Below are 12,042 nucleotides of genomic sequence, written 5' to 3'. Positions count from 1 at the left end.
GATGCTGAACAAATACCTTCCATATTGACCGTGAGAAGCTGAAATTCTCTGAAGTGATGCCCCAAAACATAAGGCATTTGACCAGAACGAGCACTGCCAGGTCCCTCTGACAACAAAGCATTAACAGAGGTTAACAGTGGGGAATTCAGCAAATTACTGAAGGTGAATTGGGTCGCTGTGGATTCCACCAACAGCCTTTGACTGAAGGATCTGCTGGTGGAAAAAGGAAAATTACATTAGTGGGAATTTCTTTTGAGACTTCTCCTGATGCAAGCCTGACCTTCACTATTTAGTGCCCTAGCCTTACTGAGGACGTTGAATGAGATACAAACAAAGGTTCTGAAGTGTAAATGATGCTCTCTGACTTTAGGTCCTGGCAGAAACATATTCTGCAAAAACTGTCATCAGAGCAAAACGAATTGAGAGCAGAGAAGCGGCTCTCCTGGTGCTTCAGCTAACCTGGTGCACATACCTGGATGGAAAGTTCCCATCTATTGCTGTGTCTTATCTGGAAACAATCAGTGTGGGGGCTGGGGGAGCAACGAAAGCACATTCAGGAAAACAGAAGAAAACAGGGAGAGAAAACACAGCAGAGACAGAGAAGGGCAAAGCAAAGCAAAACTAGCAATGAAAAGTGATCAAAAGACCTCTTCCAAGAGACACCAGAAATGAACCACGGCAAAGGGGGCAGAGGGAGACGGGGAAGGAGAGAAGCCCTGTGTTGGGAACTGTTTGCCTCTGCTTTGTTCCCAGCCAGGGACGAAACCTAGTGACAGATTTAGTGCAGAATACGGTGCCAGAGCCATTGCCCGGGCAGGGGCGGGTGGTCCAGAAGCTGGCACTGACCAGCATGCCTCGTCTCCGGAAGCCCATCATGCACAGGCGGCACTTGAACGTGAAGCTGTCATAGTCGGTGGACGTGATGCGAGGTTTGAATGTCTTGGAGCGGCTGATGCGGTCAGCTTTCTTGGCCTCCCTCTCAGGATTGTGCATCCTTTGCATGTGTTCCCGTAGTTTGTCTTTTCGCTGTTTAGAGAGAATTTTTGAGAAGGCAGAGTAGGAGGAGAAAACTTTTAACTGAAGGGATAAAAAAGAAATCAATACAGGTTGGCAGTAACACAACCCACCAGGCTGCATCTGAGTTGCTGGAATGTACAAGGACGTGGCAACACTGGTTGGGAATTACTCTGTTCACTAGTGAGTAAGTGCATTCCAATGAGCCCTGGCTTAAAATGACCACTCAGTTTGTGCGATTTTTGAAAAGAAAGATTTTGCACTTATGTAGAAGAGATCAAAGGGCACATGGAATAAGTTTGCTATTAAGAACCACATGACAAACTGATAATGAATGGTAGTTAATACCGGATTTACGAAGCCATGTGTATACTCCATCCCCACACGTTTTAACACACATCATGACATTCCTCTAAATCCCAAATTAATTTAAGTATCTCTGATCGTATAAATTTAGCAGTTCAAGTAAGCAGTTACACTGCCCACTATGGATGGTGCACACAGTCTAGATCACAGCTCTTAGTCTGATGATCTCATCTAGGGATACGTGTTGATGTGCATCCACAGATAGAAAATTAGGCAGAGCCCGTCCTGAATAAAAACAAATTTCAAAAATGACAGCTCCCTTATCCAGTGAGGCTCTACTCTTAGACATATGCTTATACTGTTACTGGTCTTATAGAGATTTTGAACCTTTCCACCAGACCAGTTCTTGCCACATTTTCATTCGAGGATGTTTCTGTAACTACTTCATTTTTCAGCACATTTCTTGAGCAAACATCTCTGCTTTTTTTTTTTTTCTTTTTTGGCCGCACCATGAAGCATGTGGGATCCTAGTTCCCCAACCAGGGATCAAACCTGAGCCCCCTGCATTGGAAGTGCAGAGTCCTAACCACTGGACCGCCAGGGAATTCTAACAAACATTTCTTGAGTGCCCACCGTGTATCTGGAACCATGCTAAGTTCAGAGGTGCAATGCCAGGCATCACACCAACCTCCACATTCTACACAAACGCCTCCTTTTAAAATTAGTTCTCCCCTCCTGAATCCATCTTGCATTCTTTCCCAGTTTCTATGACAGCATGGCCTACACTCATATTCTGCATTGTCTCTCGATGACATCTTTGCAGAGTCATCTGGTTTCCCAAAGAAGCATAGTTTACCATTTTCACATTTATTTGTTTAACTCTTATCTCTGAGTCTCCTGTGGGTTTTTCCTTTGCTTTCTTCTAAATTCCAAGCATGCTTCTGATACTTAATATTTTTTATCTTAATCCTGGAAGTCATTAACATTCCCCAGAGTAGCCTACCTAAGGCCTCTCAACATCCCACAGGTTCCCGCCTCTGTTGGATGACAGTCCTGATGCCCCAGGGCTCAATTATCAGGCTCTTATACTTAATAAGTACTCAATAAAAACCTCTTGATTTGGTGGGTAAATGTATTGTCCTCTTAGGAGTTCTTCAATAACAATTTAGTTCTATTCATTATACACTTGGATTCTTGTAAAAGATGCATTAGCCTTCTGTTTGAGGATCTGAATTAATTATTTGGGGAAACTAAGGTGAGTTTTCCCCTTAATTTTATCTTGACAACTAAAATCAAACATGAGGCACAAAGTACATCTCAAGTCCGTTCTTTGAACATAGGCGATACACCCTCGAAATAAGCAGGCTCATCCTCAGCTTGTCAATTTCAGTGGCCCAAGAACACCCTGGCCACTCCGGGTTCCTACCTTAAACTGCTTCCCACACGTAGAACACAGGAAGTCCTTGCGGTCCGAGTGCCGGAGCATGTGCAGCCGCAGCTTGTCGGGACGGCAGAAGGCCTTGTCGCACTCCGTACACTGGTAGATCTTTTCTGAGTGAAAGCTTCGCACGTGTTTTTTCACCTGGCAGTGAAGACACAGAAAGTCAGGGGAAATGAAAAGGCAGCTCAGCGACGCTAGAGGGAGCCCAACGCTTTGCCGTGGATCTTCATCTACCTGGCCTGGTAGCCAATCAGGTGTGACTGCCAACTGGCCTCAGAAACACCATCCCTGACACAGTGGCCAGAAAGCCTCACCAACCTTGACCTCCCACGGGACTTGAAGAGGAGGAAGAAAAGGCTTGCCTTAGTCCACGCCCTGATCGCATGGAACCCATTTTTCTTTCACTCTCTCTTTTTTTTTTTAAAGATGAAAAGCAAGAGTTCCTTTGGATTTAAATGAATCTTGATAAAAAATTATCTATAAGAAGACAAAAATAATTCTTTCTCACTTTTTCCTGCCTCCAACATGTATAGAAGCAATTTAGCCCCTTGTAGTAATTGGTCCTTTTACATCTTTCTATAAAATTAGGTTCTGAAGAATTAAAGACATGCATTAGATGATATAAAATACATTACCCATTTATGAGAACAACACCAGCATCATTTCCCTTTAATTGGGACTTAGTCCCTGTACTTTTAGATAACTTAAATAAAGGAATATGGCCTCTGAACTCTCTTAGCCATAAATAGCCAGTAAAGAAGAGTTATGGATTGGAGCTAAGTAGTGAGTCACATCAAACCATTCTTTTTTTTTTTTTCAAACCAATCTTATAAGACATTTTCCTTCATTATTTTTGGAGTCTCTTTTGCCATTAAATTCTGCCTTAAAGCAACTTCTTTAATTGTTTACGTAAAGTGAGAAAATTACCAAGATTTCCAACACTAACAGGACTACGATTAAATCCTAGTCTCCTTTTGCTTTGGTAATTAAAAAAAAAGGGAGAGAGTGAAAATTTTTACTAGGTATTTAGATGTACTTATTCACTCACTAGCATATAACAATATTGTCACTTGAAGTCCAAATGAAATCATGAATATTCTGGAATTTATCCTCACCCCATTTTGCTCCAGAATATAAAAAGGGGAGGAAGTCAGTGCTTAATACAAAAGTATATTACAGTCAAGACATGGAAGTAACCTAAATGTCCATCAACAGAGGAATGGGTAAAGAAGATGTGGTACATATATACAATGGAATACTACTCAGCCATTAAAAAGAATGAAATAATGCTATTTGCAGCAACATGGATGGATCTAGAGATTGTCATACTGAGTGAAGTAAGTCAGACAGAGATAGACTAGTATCATATGCTTATATGTAGAACCTAAAAAAAAAAAATTATACGAATGAACTTATTTACAAAACAGAAACAGACTCACCAGACTTAGCGAACAAACTTATGGTTATCAGGAGGGAAGGGTGGGGGGAAGGGATAGATTGGGAGTTCAGGACCGACATGTATACACTGCTGTACTTAAAACAGATAACCAACAAGGACCTACTGTATAGCACAGGGAACTCTGCTCAATACTCTGTAATAACCTAAATGGGAAAAGAATTTGAAAAAGGAGCGATACATGTATATGTATAACTGAATCACTGTGCTGTACACCTGAAAGTAACACAACATTGTGAATCAACTATACTCCAGTATAAAATAAAAAGTTTTTTTAAAAAGTATATTATATAGCAACTTTCTCTGTTTCCTTCCAAAATGCATCACCTTAGTAGCGCAAGACAGGAAACCACAGTGATGGGAGAAAATGTTTCCAGGCCAGGAAATGGGAGTATGTCTTCTACAAGTGCTATACAGTTTATGAGTAGTGGGTATTGGCAAGGATTAAGAAAATTATAACCAGATCTGGTGTTTATTACTTGTAACACAACTTAAATGTTTACATGCCAATGTCTTATTTGGACAATTAAGCATCATAATAATCTTTTGCTTATCAAAAGTAGGTTGGTTGAAGAAATATCCTCCTCAACTATGAAGTTGCTGTAAAGAAGGGATGAAAATGAAGGCTGTTTCAATTTTCCAAAAATCGAAGTTTCTTTTACCTAAAGAAGGAAGTATTCAGGCATCTCAGTAGTAGATACTCACCTGGATAAAATCTGGGAACCGTTTCTTACAAGTTGGGCAGGTGAAGTAGCCATCATTGATATGAATGGCCACGTGATCTTTCAACAAATCAAGGCGGTCAAAGGATTCTGGGCAAAAAATGCAAGAGTAAGTCTTCTGGTCTGAATGGAGCTTCATGTGGCTCTCCAAGGATGCACTGCTGATGAAGCCCTTGTTACAGAGGTCACAGGTCAATGGGCAGTTCCCCTCCCGCCCATGGAAGCGCAAGTGTTGGTCCAGTTTGTCCTTTTCGCGGAAGGCCTTCCCACACTGCAAACATTTAAAAGGCCGGAAAGACTTCCGAATAAACAGATGCTGAAGAGCTGCATTCTGAAAGACACACACAAATGAGATTATTTAGTGAGTAAGTTAAGTGTGCCAGCAGCTCACACATTTATAGGAAGAGAGGACGATCTCTGCAATCACAGATTTTCCATAGAAAACTCTAGGACACACAGTTGAAAGAAGATTTTTCCGGTAAAGACATTAAAAATGAAGCCATCCCCAAAGAAATTCATCTTGAAAAGACAAACTTTTGTGTTTTGTTTTATGTCTATGTGTGTGTGTTTTCTTTTGAAAGGATCTAAGTAATGTTCAAAAAAGAGAGGACTTATACAATAAAACAAATCCCAGAGTCAAGTACAATAAAAATTGAAGATTTGGAGGAAATGACTTGGGATGAATCACACATGCATGATAAGGTTGGAGCAAGCCAGCCAGATGTTACTTGTTGAAGACCTTGAGAAAAAGAACTTGAAGCTTGATTAAAATATTTAGCAAAAACAGAGATAATTAAAAGAACTGAAGTGTAGTACGTGCCAGGGGCTGGGGGAAGGAGGCAGTGGATATGGGGTTTCTTTCGAGGGTGATGAAAATGTCCTGGAATTAGTGGTGATGGCTGTGCAACTTTGGGAGTATTCTAAAAACCACTACAAAAGAATGAATTTTACGGTATGTGAATTACATCTCAATTTATGAAAAAGAATTGAAGGGGAATGAAGATACAGATTTACATGAACATGTCTGCAGCTGAGACAAGATACATAAGCACACATCCTAAATGGAATATGTACCTTAACCACTTCCAACTTAGGAAACACAGAGGACAGCTTCTCAGTGTAGCTGGTTAGTTCCATTGGTTAGAATGCCTTGCTAATAACAGGGGTAAGCATATCACCTTGTTCCCTGCCTAGACCAGGCAATTTTGCTCTTTTTTGTTTCTCAGTCACAGATCGCACTCCTAATACTGATTAGCCATCTTGTAAATTCATGCAATTGTTATAGGGGATCTAAGTGAGAGAAGATGGATACTCAGTGCAAATTCATCACCACCACTGGGAAAACAACTCATGCTCTACTGAGAGCAAAGCAACAGAATCATCTTTCAACACAGAGAATACAAAATCAATACTTGAGTTCTACTGTAGTGAAGACTCATTCATAAATTCCTCAAAACACCAGGGGGAAAGCTCTAGATAGCTACAAGGTCGGTGGGGGGCGGGGCGGGTAATCCCTCAAAAAATACGTCTATGAATGGGTATGCTTGTGTAACTATAAGAGAACAGTAATTAAAGACTTAATGGAGGTCTTAATGCATTATTTGTGCAACGAAAAAAGTACAATGAACAATGCTTAAACCTTAAATTTCAAGTTATTCACAAGCACCAACTTCTAAATTAAATTTAATGTGAAATAATCATTTGGGGAAAAGCAAAATAATTATTGTTGATCTAGTGAAAATTCTGAACATAGTTCCTATATAACAGAAAACATCTTTCTCAGGGCTTCTCTAATAGGGCTGGGAGAGGTATTTTACCTACTCATTTATCTTGAGTAAATATTTAGTAATTCTGTCATCTTCCCAAGTTGACTGGGGTTGCATCATACTTTATTCTCCGTATTTAGATCTCTTAAAAAATAGCTGAGCTCATAGGAAGTGTCAATAAAAGTTTGAGAATTAATGAAATGTATATCACATGAAAATCAAAAAGAATTATTTCAAGATCTTTTCTGTATCATCTGAAGAGATCATAAAAAACAGACCTTTTCCAAATCAGCCACAGAGCTTGCTTTTGCTTCATTATACAGCTTAGCGGTCACCCAATCTTTCTACTCTATCTGGACAGATACTTATGTTACATAAAAGCTCTCACAATTCTGGCTACTTTCCAAGCTTTATGGAAATATTGCAAATGAACAAATACTATCAAGAGGTTCAGAGATTCCAGATTTAGAGTGCTCAGGGAATGTAAGCATCATTTCCTTTACCCAAGTTCAGTGACGTTTCCAAGGGCAGACACAACGCACAACTGATCTTGGTCTCTCGAGGATTCCACTTCCCCTTGGGGCGCCAAATCTGGATCATGGTTTTGTTTTGGTCCATTATGCTAATAAGTCTCCTGTCACCTCTGTTTAGCGTGAGTGTCCTCAGATACTTGATCTAAATCCAGCAGCCACCAGGCTCCACTTTCTTAGCTCTATCAACAAACCTTGTTCTTACCCTCTTTTTGATTTCCACGCAGCCCTGAACACTGTCTAAGTACTCAAGAACTAGATTGTTTCTCTGATCGAATGATCCTAATGTAACCCTCTCATGACAAGGTAGTGTAAGTGCTGAAACTGTCCACGCCCCGACCCACTTGCAGGCCTCTACAGTATTTCTGCTCCACAACATCTCCTGCAGTTCAGAGCTGCAGTTAATACACATTTTCTAGAAGCAATCACAGGAAAGGGTGGAAGCAGCACAGATGGGTCCTGGAGTTGTCATCGGCCAACCACTCTGTACTGAATGGAACACAAGTTCCTCCAAAGGTGCCAAAATGGTATATTCACTAAAACCTGTGACGAGGGATTCAACGGACATCAAGATGAATTCTGAGATAATAGGTGCTTTGCAGACAAAACCCATAATGCATTTCTAACGTTTGATGTTAATAGCTAAAGGAACCTCAATGATTGACCAATTTTCATATTATTTTGATTCTGACACTATAAAAGGAAACTGATCATGTTTACTGCCTCTTATTTATTTTTTAAGCAATTTTTCTCTGGCCTGTTTTCTGCCCAGTTTTCAAAACCTCTGGTGGGCTAGCCCTGCCCAGTGTGCATCATTCTCCACGACCCTCTGGTTGGCCCTTGTGCTCGGGTCAGGCCAGCACGTGCGGTGTCCACAACCACACTAAGCACACTGCTGGGGCTCAGTCTTTGATGCTACGGCTGCCCTCCTCTGAAACGGTCTCCCTTCTTCCCATCTCTCTTTCAAGGACCAGTCTAACTCTCACTTCTTCTATGAATTATACCCTGACTCCATCTTTCTTTGGCCTTTCGCTCTTCCAACTTCCTATAGCAATTACAGGTCCTGCCTTTATGTGCAGCCCTGAACTGTGACCCACCTTCCATTAGCATTGCCTCCATAATGAGACTGGAAGATCCCAGAGGACAGAACTCCAGTGAAAATTCTACCGTGCACCTAGGCAGTGCTGAACATACAGTCAGAACTCGGTGCCACTGCAGAAGTCATTCAGTTGTTTCAGAGCTGGAAGGGACCTTGGAGATCACTTAGTCCTACCCTTCATTTTGTGTATGAGCTAACTGCAGCCCACAGTTTACTCACTTACTATTTGAAAATAAATTATTGTTATTCGTTAACTAATTTGCATTGACTGTAGCAACCAAACTATAGTTTCCAACCAGGATTTAGTAAGTACAGGTTGCAAAGAACAGCAGGTCAGGCAAACACTTAAAGGACATTCTGTTATGGGAGTGAAACACAGGAAACAAACGTACCTGCAGCTCCAACTGAGCAGGCAGCATTAGAGGAGAGAAAAATAGTTACATTACCAATGGGGTTGGAAGGCTTCCCTTCAGTTGGTCATTACCAATCTGGATAGAAAAGATGAAAAAATACATAGCCCTGCTTTTTAGAGGAAAAAAAAAATAGCTCACCTAAGACTGACCTCCAAAAGCCATATGAACCCGACTTTTGCTTTGATACAAGGAACCTTGTTCCAAAATCAATAATCCAATTCATTCCAGAACACAAGTACGATCATGGCTACCCTATGCTTGCACATCCGCACCTCGCGACATGTGGTTAATTTTTTCCTTTAGAAAACTAAATCTAGAAAGCATTTCTCTGGACCTAATGAAAAATCAGAATGGCCAAAGCAGAAGAGAGAGTAATTGCGCAAGAAAGAGTGAAATGCAGACTGGGGATCATGTGGCATGATGGATGGAAGGTATGCCTTTCTGGTCTATATTTATGTATGTTTACATATCCTTTTGAAATAATATACGTGGAGCCACAAGTTTTATAAGTTTCCATTTCAGAACCCTCATAAAGTCTATTTAGCCTCAGAGTGCTCAGGGCCCTTCCACACTGTCATACAGAGCAAACGTTTAAATGTATTTTTACATGAAGGTACGGACTAGACTGTTGTTCAAGGTCCCTTCTAGCCTATAGGTAAATAAGACCAAAAGAAACATAAGCTAAAGTGATCATCCATCAGGAAATTGTAACACCCGGGAAGTTATACAAAAGTCTCTTTCATCCATACATAAAGGACTAAGAAAAGTCTTTGAACACCCTGCTGCCACAAACATGGGTTTAAGTCATTGTTTTCTGGATGTCAATTGTCTGCACAGGCACTGATTCCACAAAATCACATTGCTCTCCACATGCGTCCCCGGCAGGTCCTAACGCACATTCAATGCTACCTGTGAAACAGGGACAAAACACACCTGGCCCCGCAGCCATGGAGGCCTTGTAGCAGCCTGGCCTGAAGTCAAGTCTAGGGTCTCAAAGGTGAGACACTGCCTTACCCCTAAACCTGGAGCTTAGCTCCGAGCTGTCCCCATGTGTGGGCTGCACCTGCCAGATCAACTTGGACTCAGGTCCCTGTGCATTGACATGTCATGGCATTTGCCAGTCTCCCCTTGGAAACTGTCGATAACAAAATTCAAAAGCCCAAATTGACCTGAGAGCTATGACTAGGCACAGAGCAGCCTGAATTCAATGTAAATAACTATTACAACTCAGTGTACTTATTTCTCCATTTCCGATCTGTGAGTTCAGGGATCCAGAGAGCTATCCTACTCTAACTACACTAGTCCGGATGCTAAGAGCCAGGCTTCTGAGTCATTGCTAAATTGATGGAATCTAGGACCGGCCACGCAGGCCTGCCGCGGGACACAGAGACCCTGAGAAACAGTTCATACTTTCTTCCAAAACAAGGGGCTTGAGCGTGTGATAGGCTAGATGCAAGCTTTAGAGATGGGCGGCGAACAGCACGGCACCTACAGAGCTAGCTGCTTGGAAAAGGGTCAGCGCCTGCGGGGCAGAGGGGCAGAGGCGGAATGGGGGAGGTACGGAGTGGGGCGGGCATCCCTCTTACCCGGATGCGCTTGGCCCTGCGCATGTCGTCAGCCGTCAGGGTGCTCTGGGCAGGCAGCATGCTCTCCTCGTGCTGGGGCTGCAGGTGCAGCTCGTGCGTTTCCGGCTCGTGCTCGAGAGAAGACTGGGTTTCCGGTGGCAGCTGAGGGATGGGGAGAGTGGGCTGCTCTGGTTGGTCCAGTCCATTCAGAGTCGCTGGTTCAGCCTCATCGAACTGCTCCTTGGTGGAAAAATGCAGCAAGTCCTGAAATTGCAATAACCAGCAATTATTGCCCTACCTAGATAGACATGAGTGCTAGGATTTAGAATTGCTGCTTTATTTTTTAAATGACCAGCGTCATAATACTCAGAAAAGAATATTTTCCTTCTGAGAAAATTAATTAGGTAACCATCCACATGATGTAAAAACCATGAGATATTTCAGATCATTTCATGAGGAAAAGACTACGACAGAACTCTTCTGGAATATCATCATTTTAATTGTTTAAACTAATTAAACAGAGTGCCCCAATAATGTCTCTGGACAATTTCAAATCTTTAGGGCAGCAAAGTTGGGTTTTTGTTGTAAGTAATGCTTGAAAATACATTCTTTTTAGTCTTTCTCTAGTCAGACTTTAATTAACAGGCAGCACAGCCCTGACAGGCAAGACTATCACCCTCTGCAAGGCATTTGCATTTGGGTCCAGTAATGGTTCCCCTAAGTTCTCTAAGTAAACGTCCAAGGAGCGTTCTTGCTTTCCCATCCCCCATACCTGTGTCCCATCATCACACTTTTCCCCATTTTCGCTGGTTATTTCCAAGCGGATAAATTTGGGAGGACGTCCCGGCCGTCGACCTGGACCAAACCGCCTCTTGCCTCGCCCCCTTCCTCTGCCTCTTGCTCTGCAGACAAGACATTGGTTATAAATAGTCATGGTTATACAATACTCCAGGACAAGTATTTCTCTAAATGATCCAGATTCACCCCAAATCTTGATTTTCTCTCCCTTCCTTTTCCTGATTCTTTTTTACTAAGGGAAACAATCGTTTTGCTAACATGCTTTCTAAATTTCTCATCTTTGCTGTCTATATACCTCAAAGAGATGTCTTAAATTATTTAGAATAAAAGGAGCTTTAAAAATTCAAAGCACTGACACCATTTTGCTACTGAAAATTCTGAAAGCTCGCACACACCTCTGCAACTGTGTGAGCAATGCAGACAGGACAGAACACGCCAAGCCTGGTGTGTGTCCTGGAGACAAGATTCCAGTCTTTCCCCTTGCTCACCTCATATTCCTTCCATGGAATGTGGCTAGGGTCAAAGGAACATCTCTGTTTTACTACAATCTTCTGGAAGGTCAGAACAAATTTCTAATTCAGCAGTTCCATAACACATCCAGTAAACACCAAATAAATTTTATCCCCTTTGATAGATTTTTAACATACAACAATTCCTTAATCAAAGAGACTCAGAAAGTATGTCGTTAAAACCTCTTTTGGAAGATGTATGTGTGAGAGATGTGTATGAAATCAATCAGATTGTGTTTTATTCTTCCATTCACCTACATAACAACTTAACAAAAATTATACATTTTTCCAAGAATTTTTTTTTTAGGGATCTATTTTATTTATTTTTCTAAGAACTTTTATTGAGATACAGTTAACAGACAATAAATTGCATATATTTAGAGTGTACAATTTCATATCCCAATCTCCCAATTCATTTCTCCC

At 41.5% G+C, this 12,042-nt stretch overlaps 1 protein-coding gene across 2 annotated transcripts in view; it reads right to left on the bottom strand.

Moving 5' to 3' along the window:
• Positions 1-12,042, bottom strand: part of PRDM10 (PR/SET domain 10) — an 89,488-nt gene that overhangs the window by 15,496 nt on the left and 61,950 nt on the right. Inside the window, exons 10-14 of one of the 2 annotated variants that reach the window (XM_057748826.1) lie at positions 11,085-11,214; positions 10,334-10,576; positions 4,923-5,270; positions 2,747-2,902; positions 847-1,026 (exon numbers count right to left, since the gene is read on the bottom strand). In XM_057748826.1, coding sequence (XP_057604809.1) covers positions 847-1,026; positions 2,747-2,902; positions 4,923-5,270; positions 10,334-10,576; positions 11,085-11,214 — 1,057 coding nt within the window. The remainder of the gene's footprint in view (positions 1-846; positions 1,027-2,746; positions 2,903-4,922; positions 5,271-10,333; positions 10,577-11,084; positions 11,215-12,042) is intronic. The other variant, XM_057748827.1, reaches the window with a different exon arrangement.

The sequence above is a fragment of the Hippopotamus amphibius genome, chromosome 9 (genome assembly GCF_030028045.1).
Source record: "Hippopotamus amphibius kiboko isolate mHipAmp2 chromosome 9, mHipAmp2.hap2, whole genome shotgun sequence".
Lineage (NCBI taxonomy): Eukaryota > Metazoa > Chordata > Mammalia > Artiodactyla > Hippopotamidae > Hippopotamus > Hippopotamus amphibius.
Note: the sequence above shows the minus strand (reverse complement) of the source record. Positions and strands in the feature narration are given on the sequence as shown.